Below are 14,583 nucleotides of genomic sequence, written 5' to 3'. Positions count from 1 at the left end.
TATCCATGGTGTGGACAATCTCTTTGGTATTCCCTAAATCTTTCCCAAGTATCTAAAAGATCTTCATCTTCTTTTTGTTTAAAAGTTCTATCTTCTTTCTTAAGAGATTTGCAAGATTTCTAGTGTAAAAACGATTTAGGAAAGCAGTTTTACACGATGCCCACGTTTTTAGTGAAGCAGGCGGCAAAGATTTTAGCCATTTGCTGGCCTTATCTCTAAGAGAGAATGGGAAAAGACTACACTTGTGGTAATCCCCATTTGCTGTAATGGTTGCACATAATTCTTCGAAAGTCTCGATATGGTCTATCGGGTTTTCGAATGAATAACCAGAGAATTGATTTTGTTGAACTAAATGGATATGGGGTACCTTAATTTCGGTTTTGCCATCCTCAGGTAAGGCTGGTTGAATAGCTCTTCGATCTCCCATGAACTTTTCGAGTGAATCGAAACTTTCAATCAGTTCATCATCATCTTTGTGTTTGACCGGATCCGATTAGCTCATTGTCATCATAAATCGGTTCTTCAAACTCATTATCAGTCAGGTCATCGTCGTCGATTGGATCACCATCCACACGATATGGTGGATCACCAAGAGTTCCAGGAATATGTTCCCGGTCTCTCATCGCAGAGAAACCTGAAAAATTCAAAAGAAAAAGTAAAAGTAAACAAGTGTTCTAATGGATTTAAGCTGGGATTCGCAACGAAACAATTTTAAGTCCCCGGCAACGGCGCCAAAAACTTGATGCGAGTTGTAAACAGGGTTTGTTGTTTTCGTTTTACTAAGCTTCAGGTTTTAAATTTATAACCCCTAAATGTCTGCAAGTGCACAGATGTGCGCTGTAGTACTTAGGGTATCGATCCGCAGAGACTTAGTTGTTTCAGTACGAATTCACTGCAACGCTTAAATCAGATTAGAACTAAACGGTTTTGGTTTTGGTTTTGGGTTTTGGTTGTCACTAAATCTAAACTAGAAAGCAATGAAAAACTTATAAGCAATTGACAAAAACGAAAGCAAATAAAAGCAAGTAAAAGTCGAATAGATTAAAGGCGAATTGAAGCAAGTAAAAGCGAATGAAGAGCAAATAGAATTGAAGGTAAAAATCGATTGAAACTAGAAGGCTGTAAACAATTAAAGACAAACGTTGGGGCTCAAGGGGTTTTCGCAGGGGTTCATGGACTAAGCTATGTCGATTTTAAACAAGTGATAAAGGTAATCAACTACGTATGTTCTAGAACTCGAGGCACGGAAGTATGAATAGCCTACTTTCGCAGCACTAAACAACTATCTCTCGCAACCCTAATCAGTAGGTTTCCACTCTGATTCTGGAAGGGAGAAGATGCAATAGCAGAACAAGACTCATCAATATTCACAACTCAACTACAGGTAGGTTTCCACTCCTATAGAAGAATTGCTCGTTTCACCCTAGTTCAGACAATCAATGAAAGCTTTCGCAACATATCATATCAGATCGGCTTCTAAGTTGCCATCAAAGAATCACGCAGTAAGATTAAAGGCAAACGAAGAACATCTAGAAGATTAATAATCCTAAATCTATCGATTCATGAGCAAAGATACATGAAATTCCCTTTGAATAATCCTTTTAAACCCAACTGGGTAACTAATCAAACATATTGTAAACAATCATCACAGAGTATTGAAAGTGCAGGAAATTAAAGAACAGAAGGAAGAAGAACGAAGAACGGAGAAGCAGATGGAGGCGCGATGTCTTCCTCCAGCGGCGGCTCCTTCTTCTGATGCGGCGGCCTCCTCTAGGGTTCCAGCCGAAATCCCTCTCTCTCTCTCTCTAAGTTGTTTAAGTTTCGGTTTCTATTGGTCTCCGCCTCTTTAGAATGACCTAAAGAGGGTATTTATAGCTTCTGGGGTGGTTCTGGACACTTAGGGCTTCAAAAATAACGAAAAGAATTGATCTGGGCTTTAATTAAGTCTTCGGGAAAGTGAACGACCAAAGTCCGCGGTCGCGGTGGCTCTACCCGCAGGAAAATGGGTGTTGGCCGCGGTCCCGGCACATGCTCTCTTCCGGAACTGCATTTTCTGTCATTCTTGCATCGGGAGTATCTGAAGATCTAACCGTTGGATTGTCTCCAAACCAAGTGCATTAAAAAGCTGGTTGGATCCTCTATGTTGTCTCAAATTTTGGGGGTGATCAAACGGTGAGAAGGTCTTCATCGCTTGTCATACTTATGATGGTCTGCATTTATCCAAAATTGCTCATTTGTTCCAAATTGCATATCTTTTGCCCAAGTTTCCTGTAAAGTCTTTTGAAACTCTAAAACATTGAAAACACTTTCAAAACATTGAAAACAGAGTTAAAACACCTGCATAAGATACAATTATGATCCATAAAAGTGGTCAAAATACGGTGTTATCAGTCAACCAAAAATTTGCAGTGCCAGTTAAAACAGATCGTATCAGTTGTAGTCTGCCAGCATAGGACAAGAATCTCACTGTCCAACTTCGAATGGTGTTTCTGATCTTTTCCAACAGGGGAGCATAATCAGAAGCTGTCATATGTTAGTGAGCAGTGGCAACCCCAGATACCGGACTGGTAACTGGCCAGAAGCAAATGGAAAGTCCATAAGGATAGAATCTCTCTCCGATGGGGTAACTCCTGCCATAAAGATGGTAGATTTCTCTACACTTAACCGCAGGCCAGAACATTGAGCAAAATAATCAAACACCTTTAATACGCCCTTTATGGATCGCTTTCTGCCATCTGTTAACACCATTTTATCATCCGCAAAACACAAATGTGTTAGTGGAATATTTTGGCATCTTGGATGATGACCAAATTTTTGATTAGCCGCTGCAATGTCTAGTTTCTTAGAGAGGGCATTCATACATATTACAAAGTGATATGGGATAAGGAACATTCCTGTCTCAGACCCCTTTCACTTCTGAAAAACCAGCCAATTCTCCATTGACTTGAACTGAAAAAGATGCTGTTGTCATCCACAGCCGTAACCAGTGTATGAAATGCAGAGGAAAGTTCATTGCCTCTAAGGAGTTAAGCACAAACGACCACTGAACGGAATCAAAAGCTTTAGCTAGATCAATCTTTAAAGCACAGCATGCAGAGATTGCTTCTTTATGATACTCCTTGACTAATTCTGTTGCTAAGAGGAGATTCTCCATCAACATTCTATCCTTAATAAAAGCCGACTGGTTCGGAAGGATTATGCTAGGCATCAAGCGCTTTAGCCTGTTTGCTATAAGCTTCAAGATCATCTTATAAATGACATTGCAACATGAAATCGGACGATAGTCCTTCATTCCAATTAAGAGCATCCGACTTCTTTGGTATCAGCGCAAGTATAGTGGAGTTTAGGCTTTTTGGTAAAAAAACCTTTAAGGAAGAAAGATTTTACTGTTACCACAAAGTCTGCTCCTATCACTGGCCATGCTTGCTTGAAGAGTTCACTGGTGTAGCCATCTGGCCCCGGAGATTTGTTTTCTGGCATTGAGAAAAGTACCTTTCTGATCTCTTCATCTGAGACTTCGTATTAGTTGCTCACAGTCTCCTTCTGAGCATCTGAAGTTCAGTAATTGTGCTAAATCCTCAACAGAATTTTCCTCGTAATCATCTGGTTTCCTCGTGAGAAATTCTCGGAAAAAAGCCTCAGCTTCTTCTTTGATTTTCTCCTGAGTGTTTGCTACTTCGCCATTTTTACACTGAACTTCCCGAATTGAGTTGCGAACCTCTCGTATCTTCACTGCTGTATGAAATACTTTGTTGTTTTGATCTCCAACTTGCAACCATGGATCTCTGTTTATTGAACTCCTCCTCTAAATTAGCAACTGCTTGCCATTTCTCAAAAGCTTCCGCCTCATCTCTTATCCTCTCAGGTGAAGGTTGCAGAAGTGTTTCATTCTGTTTTTCACACAGAGTTTTGTAAGCCACCTGTGCTCTCTTATGAAGATCCCCAAGCTTTGCCTTACCAAGTTTTCGAATTTCAGGTTTTAGTGGCTTCAGCTTCTTTGAGAACCTGAATAGGGCTGAGGTTGAGCAGAAAAGTTTCTCTGTGCGGGACCAATACTCATCGATCATTCGTAAAAACTCTGGCATTTTACCAATTGCATTAACGAACTTGAACGGTCTTCTCTTTATGTTTTCCTTCACCTCAAGAGTAATGCGACATCTGAGATGATCTGAGCATCCACCAGCCTCAAAAACACAATAAGCTTGAGAGTAATGGTGCAGCCAAACATCGTTCATGAGAACTCTATCCAGCTTTTTGCATATAACTCCTTCTTCTCTCTTGTTTGTCCATGTGAATAATGGCCCATGATAGCTCAGATCTGATAGAGAACAGTGGCTGACTGTTTCTTGAAAATCCTGCATTCCCAGCGAAATACTTGGCATAACTCCATGGTTAGAGTGTTCCTCACTCTCTAAGATTTCATTAAAATCCCCCATTATCAACCACGGTTTGTTTGAAAACAGTGGTGAAGCATGGTGATTTCTAATGTCTTCTCATAACTCTTTTCTTTTGTCAGCTGTGTTTAAAGCATAAACGAAGCTGACAAAAAATTCCTCCTCTGAACCTTCCATCTTTACTGAACATGTAACCATCTGGTTGCTTTTTAAAACCGGCGTTAATCTCACCGTCGGTCTTCAAAGCACCCATACATGACCCAGATTATTATACTCATAATTTGCCATAAAAGATCAGTCCTTAAACACAGAAGAAATGATATTTTTAGCCTTTATTTCTTTGACTCTTGTATCCAACAAACAACCAAAATGCATACCCGACTCCTGTAACCATCTTCTAACCACAGAATGTTTAATTGATTTGTTCAATCCGCGCACATTTCAGAAGAAACTCGACATGATCATTAATTCCTGCAAGTGACTTTTTTGACTGTAGTACCCGGAGGATCTTTAGTACTAGCAGTTGAAGTCTGACAGAAATTTATGTTTGCTTTTTGAGTTAAGAGGGAGATATTGTCTCACTGTACCTCCTTCCAATACTTCTGCAACTTCTGCTTGATTTTCTGATTGAGACAATGTCTCTGTTTCTGAATTTGTGTTTGTAGAATTAGTTTCCTCCTTTGCTTTCTCAGTTTTCCGTGTCTCAGTGGTGTCCTCGGGCTCTGATATCTCCCCCTCTTCCACTGATTCTCCCAATTTGTGGAATTTTTAAGTGGTGACTGGAATTGAGTTCCCTGCACTTTCCTTTGTTTTATTTGGACTTCGTCCCACTTTTGATGGTGAAACTTTGGTCCATTGCTCTGTCTGCTCTGTTTCATCAGCTTGGAGATTCTCTTATACTCTCGTCTCACTGACTGTCTACTCTGTTTCCGGCATATTCTGAACTGGTTCGACTGTAGTGCCAGCGCTCTGCTGCTGCTTTTTTAGAATGATCGGGGATTTCTTTCGAGTCACTTTCGTGGAACAGCCCTCAGTCGAGCCCTGCCGCTTGTTGATCCCGCAGACGGTGTTTAGGTGACCCCATTTACCACACATGTTGCACTTTGGGGGTAGCCACGGATAGTTGAACTCCACCAAAGACTCCAACTCCATTCTTTGAAACGTTAACTTTCTCCGGCAAATCCTTGATAAGGTCTGCGTTCACAAAAACCTTTGCAATGTCAAAGTCTGAACATGTCGCTGTTTCCGGGTGCAGTCGAACTGGAACTCCTACTGCACTCGTTATGAAACTCAAGCCTTTCCATGAGTACATGCTCATGGGCACGTTTTTGAGATGAACCCATAAGGGTATCGTGTCAGGAGCTTCATCTTCTGTGAATGGAGACCACTTGGTAACCACCATCAGAACTGCTTCTATATTCCACATATCTCTCCGGAGTATCCTTTCACATATTGATGAGTTTTGTACTCGAAACTTCATTGTTGTGCAGTTCACCATGATGACTTCGATCTTTTGGGATGATTCTCCCTGTGTCCAAATTTTGTTAACTATGACATGAACTTTAGCGACGTGAGGCGCCGCCAAAAGAAACCGACCGACCACAAAATCTTCCCACAGAGGTGAAGCATTCTCGAAAACCTCATCTGGTACTTCTACCGAGTTCAAACCCTCTGATCTAGTAATCTCGAAATCATACTTTTTCAAACTTTGCTTGTTTTGCACCACAGATGCGAAAGTTGTGTTTGGAATTACAGCTGGCTGAGAGACGGGAGGATCGCCAGAGTCCTCCGATGATGCCAATGCGGCCATAGCGGTGCCCGGCGAGCTGACTTGGTCTGGACGGAATGTGAAAACCCTAATCACATGATGAAAGCTGTTCTGTATAGTTTGATATCTTCCAACCAATATGTATTTTATTCAGGGGAAGACTGCTGAACGTTCTACTTACCAATGAACTAATGGTTACAACTAGAAAAGGAATTTCAAAACGTGCCATACTGAAAAATAGATCCTTTGGGCACTGAACTTTCCCAATATGTTCACTGATTTGGTGCACCAATGTCTATCAATAACGAGCTTTTCAGTTGCTGTAAACGACGAATTGTGTGGTTGTTTTAGAGGGACAAAAGGGTTAAGGCATAGTGACTCTATATCTCCCTATTTCTTTCTTTGTCATGTGGCTGCTAATGGAAGTTTTCACCCAAACACCACTCAGTCGGTTGTATCTCATCTAGCATTCGCATATGACATTATGGTTTCCTGTTTTGATTATCAAAACAAACTAGATTTGTATCCGCGTATACGTGCAGGTTTTGTTTCACATAATATTTTTAAAAATATGTTTGTGTTGATATATATATATATATATATATAGTTAATTATAAGAATATGGTAATTTGTTTGATTGTTTAGTATTAGGTTTTTGAAAAATATTTTTTTTGTAAAATAAACAATTTTTTTAAGGATTGGAAGTATGGTAATTAGGAAAATTATTCTACTATTCTAGAAATCATAAATATGATATGAGTAAAAAAGACATAGATAAAAGTCATATTTTTCTGTTTAAATTGCTTAAAAACATATAATTACTTCTGATTTTTAATGTTCTCAAATTTATGACGTGTACAATTGCCTTGATTCTGCAAGAACCACCCCATAATTTATTTTTCACATTAAAATGCAGCTATAATAATATTATATTTGACCCATAAAAACCGTCAAATCTTTGAATGAAGATAACACTACATTTTTATATTTTTTCATATAACAAGCTTCGAAAAAAGTGTTTATGATGAGGATAAGCTGGAAGAAAAATATCGAGTTAGTATAGAAAAATGTTAAAAAATTTTAGATGAGTACCAAAAAGTTAGAAATGTAAAAAGTTAGAAATGTTGTTTATTTATTTTGTTAGGAATGTGAAAAGCCTTAATATTAATGTAACTTAATAGCTATAAATATAAATACATATGAAATAAACATTAAATAGAATAGTTAAATTAGAAGTAGTGGTATTAATTAGTTTTAAATTTTTTATTTAAAATTTATGATTTATTAATTAAATGAAAGGACAGGTGTCCTCCATTTAGATGCTGATGTGGCAGCAAGATGGAGAGAGTTCACCTAAAATCATATATATGATTCTAATGGTTTTAATTTTTTACTCGAAAAAGTAGTTTTAGGTTGTGAATATTATTTTACTGAAAAGAACGATTACAGCCCACCCAGTCCACCATTGTCCCAAATATGTTTTATGGGTTTTAGCCCAATACATCAAAGAAAGTAACTGAGTCGATACAGCTAACAGAGAATTCCTGCAGATAATAGAATAGAATCGAATCTATATACTTATTTGTGTAGTGATTTGCTTACGTGTCGTGTTCACAGCGAGTTTCACCGTTTTTCGCTTACGTGTCAGCTCCAAAATGAGTTTTAGCTGCAAAAAGATCGTTTAGCCCTATTTTCCAATTACATATCATTTTTTAATTGGTTCTCATCTGATGACGTGTCAAAAAAAAACTTAAAACAAACCGGTCTAAATTATTATGGTTAAATGCTTAATTCCGTACTCAATCAAACCGTTTTTAAAATAAGGTTAAACTAAAATTTAGGCAAAAAAAAAATAAAAACGTTTTTATTTAAAAAAAAAAAACGAAATTTATCATTTCTAATGTCTTCAGAAATGTTTTTCTAAAAAAAAAAAATTACAATTTCTAATATTTTTGAAATAATCAAAAAATCTAACTAAAAATATTAACTAAAATTTAATATAAATATAAGCCACTTTTCACTACTTCTCTCACAACTTTTACAATTGTTAAACATCTTCCTTCTTTTTCATTCAAACCGTTTTTAAATTTATATTAAACCAACATTTAGAAAAATTAGACAAAAACATGTTTTTTTAAAACACAAAAAACTAAAAATTTACAATTTTTTATGTTTCTGAAATTTAGAAAAAAAAAATCTAAATAAAATATTAAAAGAAACAAAAATTGAAATAAAATTTAGAATGTTGTTTCAAAAAAAATATTTATGCTAGAATATCGCTAATTATTATAGTGTTTACAATTTTTTATGTTTATAGGGTTTTCGATTTTTATAATTTTTATAAAACTAAATTTAATAAAAATCTAAGAAAAAAGTAAAAAAAAAATAGAAAACAATAAATAAAATCTATATGTCCAGTGAAATGTCGTTAATTATGATCATTTATAGAGTAGAATTTTTGATTACTTATCTATATATTTTAGAAACATTTTTAACTCTTTTATTAAAATCAAAAGCTTATTTGTAAATTTCGAATTTGTCTAACTTAGAACAAAGATAAAAAAATTAATGTTCTTAAAATCATTTATTTATAAAATTATACTTAGTAGACATATATAACCCATGCCAAGCGTGGACAAGTTATCTAGTTAAACAGTAAATTCCAAATAGGCTAAAGTCGTCGAGAGAGTCTGAAGATATACAGTACTTACAAGGGATAGGGTTTTGCTTTTGTCTCTCTCACCGCTTCAGGCAAGCCTGTGCCTATGAACAAAGAACAGTACTTACAAGGGATAGGGTTTTGCTTTTGTCTCTCTCACCGCTTCAGGCAAGCATGTGCCTATGAACAAAGAAGAGAAACATTGGCTTATGGGCCCACTGTTTAAAAGAAAATTAAAAAGTTCAATTTATACTAATTGTTAACATTAAAATTGAGATTTAGTTTGAAAGCAAAGACGTTTTTCTTTGATAGAATTAGCAACTAAATTAGTAACATAATATAATATTAGAGCAACATATATAGTCACCTACACAATTAGAAAAATTTAACTTTTTATATAACATTACCATTTCAACTCCCTATTTTTTTGTTAAAGTTTTAGAAATTTCTTACTCTCTTTTTCTTCTTTAACAACTACATAATCAAAAGTTATTTGTCAATTGTTAAGTTTTTTTTAATTATAATTTTGTTTCATCTAATATCAGATTTATAGTTTGATTTGTAATTTGTTATTCTGATTTTTATTTATTTTGTTTAGGATGATGATTGTTATTATTAGTTTATATGAATTTGAAACGAAAATATTATTATTTTGTTTTATATAAATTAGATTGGTTTTATATGAATATGAGATGAAGATGGTTAATTGGAACTTTTAATACAAAATGGGTTAATTAGGATTCTTTTTTAATTCCGCTTACGGACTTTATATCTCTGGCACGGCTCTGGCTTCAGGTTTGTCGACTTTCTCTTAAATCGTTTTCTTTTTCTCGTGTTCCCTTTATTGTCTTCTCTATTTGGTTGAAATTTTCCTATTAAATCTTTCCGCTGCCTTTTTGGTGTTAAGAAAACATATAGAGAATAGGTCAATTTATCTTAAAGTAAAAAAAAGAAGAAAAAAAAAATAGGTCAAGTGATACTCCAAGTTACGAGAATAGTGCTTTAAAACACTACGAGAATAGTGGTTTAAGTTGTTGTTACCATTACGAGAATAGTGGTTTAAGTCTTCGATAATTAAGCTCTCCTCTTTAGTTTTTTCATCGATAATAAAGCTTTCCTCATATGTTTCTTTTTCTCTTTGGAAGCTGATGCTTAATTGCTTTATGGCTGCTTAGGCTAGTCATGTATTTATCTTCCATGGCTGGCAGATTTTTTTGTTTGTCGTATTTGTGAGTTTTCAATATATAATATATTTTTTCCGCTAAAGACTTTTTCAATGTACAATAGTGGTGTTATACTTATGTGAAACATTGCCCGTTTCTTGCAATTGATGGGAGTTTACAATTTAACTGACATGTTTCTGAGAAAGTTGTCTTTTGCTCCAAGTGACAAAGCCTAAGAAAAGAATATGGAGGATCAAAAGCAGATGAGTTTCACGTTTGAGATAGATAACTTCTCCGAGAAGGAAGGTCTGATACTATCTCCACAATTCTCAAGCGGCGGCTGCAAATGGTAAAGAAGAATATTATTTTGTAACTAATCGTCTACTTTCAGAAAAATAACTTGTCTCTGTTATTTAATAATTTTTTTATTCCAGGATTGTTCAGGTTTATCCCAAAGGAGATCGTGTTGAAGATCACTTGTCTCTGTTCCTCACCGTTGCGAATCCTGAATCATTGCGACTTGGGTGGAAAAGGAGCGCTAGTTTTTCATTCGTTCTGTTGAATCAATCAGGCAAAGAGATAGACACAACATGTGGTATATAATTTGTCTTTCTTGTATATATATGACTGATGAAGAAAAAACTTAAATGAACCTTTCTGTATTTGTCACAGAATGGCCATGCAGCTTGTTCTGCGCTCAGGTCTCAGGATGGGGTTTTGCAAAGGCGGTGCCTCTTAAAAAGCTTCAAGAAAAAGGGTTTTTGGAGAAGAACAAACTGATCGTTAAAGTCCAAGTAAAAGTAGCTGAAGTTGTTGATGAAGCACAAGTAACCGGGAAGGAGATGTTAGATGTCAGAGGTTTCCAAGTTCTTTATTCCCAGGTATAACGAACTACTATGATGATACTTCTTGTGTTTGTTTTATTTTATTAATTACTAGGTGAAGACCCGTGTGTACACACGGGCTTGTATACTTTACAAATTTATAATTTGTGTTGTATAATATGATAGATTTTTTTATTTAAACTTTAGGAATATTTTACTTGTATGAAAAACATCTTAAAAAATACAACCTAATTCGATATAGAAGCGGTCATTTGATAAAATGTATGAATTGAGATATGTTGAAATTATTTGTTCGTATTTATTTTTATTATAATGTCACTTTTTTAAATTTTCTGTAGTTTTACTCTAAATTTCCAGTTAGTTTCGGTTGTAATCAACCACATATTAAAAACTAAAAAGAAAATAATTAGTATTTTCTAGCTTAAGTTATATGATCACTTAATTGGAAGTTTTATATTATGCACATGAAATTTAGATTATCAGCTTAAATTGCAGGCAACTTTCTGACTTTTTTTATATGTTAACAGTTAGCACACAAAAAAAAAACACTTACATCCATGCACGCTACACATCGCCATATCACATTTAAGAAAGTACAAATACTTTTCTATAACTTCTAAAATTACGTAAGGATCTAGTCTTACCAATCGTTCTTTCATAAACTTTGCACCCCAAGAATCGAGCGTAGAAAAATTATTGCCTTATGGGAACTACATTCTATTTCTGTCTAAATATGAAATTGTTTAATAACACACTGCCTAAATTATGTTATAACAAAATACTTAGATAATAAATACAAAATGTGATCATATTGTGATCCTAACTCCTAAGTCTTGTCTCCCATGAGAGCGGCTGAACAACCTCCAACTAACACTCATGAGGAATAGAAGATGATAAAACAATTACAAATTATGCAGTCTGGGAAATCATCCGATCATAACAAATTTATCGATCATTTATGGTCATCACAGTTTTAAAAAATTACTCTTTTGTTATTCTTTCCCGAGAAAACTTTTTGTCCCCTCACTCTTCTCTGCTTTCTCTATAACCTCCTCTTTGTTGTCTTTATTACGTCTCCCCCATAACATTTGTAAGTTGTAACCCAAGCAATAAAAAAAGAATGAGGTTAAACCATACCATTAATTCATCATAATGGCAACAAACATGCATAGTGATATCAACATTCGCCTTTACCATTTTTTATATTTTCTCATTTTAGAGAGAACACAATTCGTTAAAAATGCTTCAGGTTATTTAGATACGCAAAGCCACTTTCTACCAATAATATCAAGCCAATTAATCCTTCATAAACTCCTAACTGAATTTTCGAGCGACCTTCCTTCTCCAATATCTTTTTTTTTCTCAAATCTTCTCCAATATCTGAAGATAGCAATCACCACCTCTTGAAGTCATAGCCATGACCACAATTACTTCCTTCACTTACAAACTCGTATAATCCTAGTGAAATTTCAAAACTCGGTTTTAAGCTTTGCCATTAAAATCCAATTGAAATCCTGACTGATGAATCAAAGAGGAATTTGGCAGTAGTAAACATGAGTTCCAAAACTCATAAATGTCTTAATTATTATTTAAAATTTAAAATATCAGATTTTTTTTTGTTAGAGCTGATGTGTCACATAAAGAAATGCTGATGTGTCAAGATTGTGAGACACAACCTAACTTTTATATAATAGATAAGAAGATTCATGTTGATAGGCCGTTCCAGTTAGTTGGATTTTCGAGGAACACCCTGACATTGCAGTGAATTTCAAACCAAAAAGCCAATTGATGAAGGCAACATACATGAATATACTCCTTGGTCTTATCGATACACTGAACAAGCCTCCACATAGCTTATCCGAGACTGAGCTAAGCAATGGTCAGAACGAGTTGATCGATCTAACTGAAGTAGGCTTCAAGCTAGACTGGTTGAAAACAAAGCTTGATGACGTTTCCTTGGAGAGGAAGAAAACAAATGCTGATGGTTCTCGAGTCAAAGAGCTCGAGGAACAAGTCAAGAATCTCAACCTTGAACTGGACACAGAGAAGGCCAAGTCTGCTACTTCTGCTGCTAAAGTTATGTCATTAGAGCAGACGGTGTCTGATCTCAGAGCTGAGCTGAGCAAGGAGAAGGCCAAATTTAAAGACGTGTTCGAGGGTGTTCTTCACTCTTGGGAAGTATTGAATTACTCAGATCTCAGTATTCAAAAAACAGAGTAAAAGACATCTGTTACTATGTTATTTTTTTTTTTAATAAAACAAGAAGTTTTATGATTTATGGTTGTTTCAATCAGAGTTGAAGCAATCAGTTTCTGAGGGCCTTAAATAATGATATGGTCCAGAGGTGATTGTTGTATCGTGATAGCACTAAGGATATGATTGTAAAATCTCAGAACAGGGATCGAAGATATTCGTTTAAATAAAGTGATAGATCGGTAACGGAGATAACAACGGTTCGATAACTGAATGATAATAGGTCGGTATGCTTCTAATGATGGATCGGCGGACTGATCAGTGATTTGGTTTAGGAAAGATCAGTAGATCGATGAGGATAGTTCAATTTTCAGGTTGAGATAGATCGATGACCAGTTTACAAATACGTATAACGATAGATCGCTATTGTATTGATTTCTCTCTCTCCAAAAGTTACGGGATCCCCTTTTTTTTACATTGTGAAGCACTATTTATAGTAAATACGAGAAATGTAAAATGGGTAAAACGGTGGTAAGCGCGGGCAGCTTATGTACGGTCGGTCAAGCAGGTCAGACCGACCGCTTACTTTGTCGTCGCGCTGGCCTGACCGTCTGAGCAGGGCTAAACTCGGTTGGGCTTTGTCTTCTGTTTGAGCCTACGTAATGTGATGGACCGAGCCTTATTTGAAATGGGTCTGTGGGAGGGTTGTGCTCAACCCACCACCAACAATAAACCCCCCCAGTTCGGCGGTCGAGATCGTTTGTTGAGATCGGCGAGAAATGTCATGTGTGGCTCGGCGCAAGTTTGGATCGGTTCTTGAGATTAATGTAGTCTCAAACCGGATCTCCTTTCGGTTTACTAGGGTTAAGTTTTAGAGGGCAGGCGAAGGGTCGCCTCGATAAGCGCGGGAAAATCATCATTACTCCTCGAGAACCGTTTTCTCACTCCTATATATTCTCGTCCAAGTTCTTTGTTCCTCATTCTCATTTCTTCGGTTTTTAGCAAGGTACTTTCTCTCTCCTTGCTCTTTCACTTTTTAGGTCAATTTTATTTTGCTGTCTTGTCATCACTGTTCCGGTGAAAATCCGCCACTTTCTCTTCTGATTTACGGCTTGATTTTTCTGATCTGACTAGGATTTCTTGAATTTCTAGGTTGATCTTCTTCGTGTTCTTCATAAGTTCTTCATAGTTCTTCGTAATTTTTTGTAGTTCATCATAGTTCTTCGGATTAGATCGATAGTTAGAATGTCTCAAGAGTTGGAATCGGATTCCCCTAGATCTGTTAGCGTTGAGGTCGGTGAGGAGAGCGATGTTTCCTCTGGTAGCACCTCAAGTTCTAGTAGCTCGGCCCCAGACGATGATACGATCATTGCTGCTCGTTTTTGGAGGGGCGACGATGCTGGGCCTAGCTCGGACCCTGCTTCTTTTGATACCCCGCACTTGGTCGATGAGTCGATCGAAGACGCCGAGCTTAATGCTCAGGTGAAATTGGAGATGGAGATTCTTGCCGAGGCCGATCGTGAGGCCGCTAAACATCTTCAAGAAGAAATAGATGTTGAGG

General features: G+C 36.2%; 1 protein-coding gene and 1 non-coding gene across 2 annotated transcripts; both read left to right on the top strand.

The window, feature by feature from the left end:
* LOC112082391 lies at nucleotides 1–107 on the top strand. Its single transcript, XR_002897063.1, has one exon. It is a non-coding gene; the product is annotated as a small nucleolar RNA R71 (small nucleolar RNA).
* A 10,122-nt stretch (nucleotides 108–10,229) lies between these two features.
* Nucleotides 10,230–13,049, top strand: LOC18010020 (MATH domain and coiled-coil domain-containing protein At2g42470). The gene is made up of 4 exons (XM_006392086.1): nucleotides 10,230–10,333; nucleotides 10,419–10,579; nucleotides 10,657–10,865; nucleotides 12,546–13,049. The coding sequence occupies exons 1-4, from the start codon at nucleotides 10,230–10,232 to the stop codon at nucleotides 13,047–13,049; spliced, it is 978 nt and encodes a 325-aa protein (XP_006392148.1).
* The last annotated feature ends 1,534 nt before the right edge of the window (nucleotides 13,050–14,583 follow it).

The sequence above is a fragment of the Eutrema salsugineum genome, unplaced genomic scaffold, assembly GCF_000478725.1.
Source record: "Eutrema salsugineum unplaced genomic scaffold, Eutsalg1_0 scaffold_8, whole genome shotgun sequence".
Lineage (NCBI taxonomy): Eukaryota > Viridiplantae > Streptophyta > Magnoliopsida > Brassicales > Brassicaceae > Eutrema > Eutrema salsugineum.
The sequence above is the reverse complement of the archived record's forward strand: the minus strand, read 5'-3'. Positions and strand labels throughout refer to the sequence as shown.

Bases quoted from the DNA above. Each gene is read 5' to 3' on its own strand.
- LOC18010020 (XM_006392086.1), top strand. From the start codon at position 10,230: ATGGAGGATCAAAAGCAGATGAGTTTCACGTTTGAGATAGATAACTTC. The intron at 10,334-10,418 runs GTAAAGAAGAAT...TTTTTATTCCAG, and splicing joins TCAAGCGGCGGCTGCAAATG to GATTGTTCAGGTTTATCCCA. The intron at 10,866-12,545 runs GTATAACGAACT...TCATGTTGATAG, and splicing joins TCCAAGTTCTTTATTCCCAG to GCCGTTCCAGTTAGTTGGAT.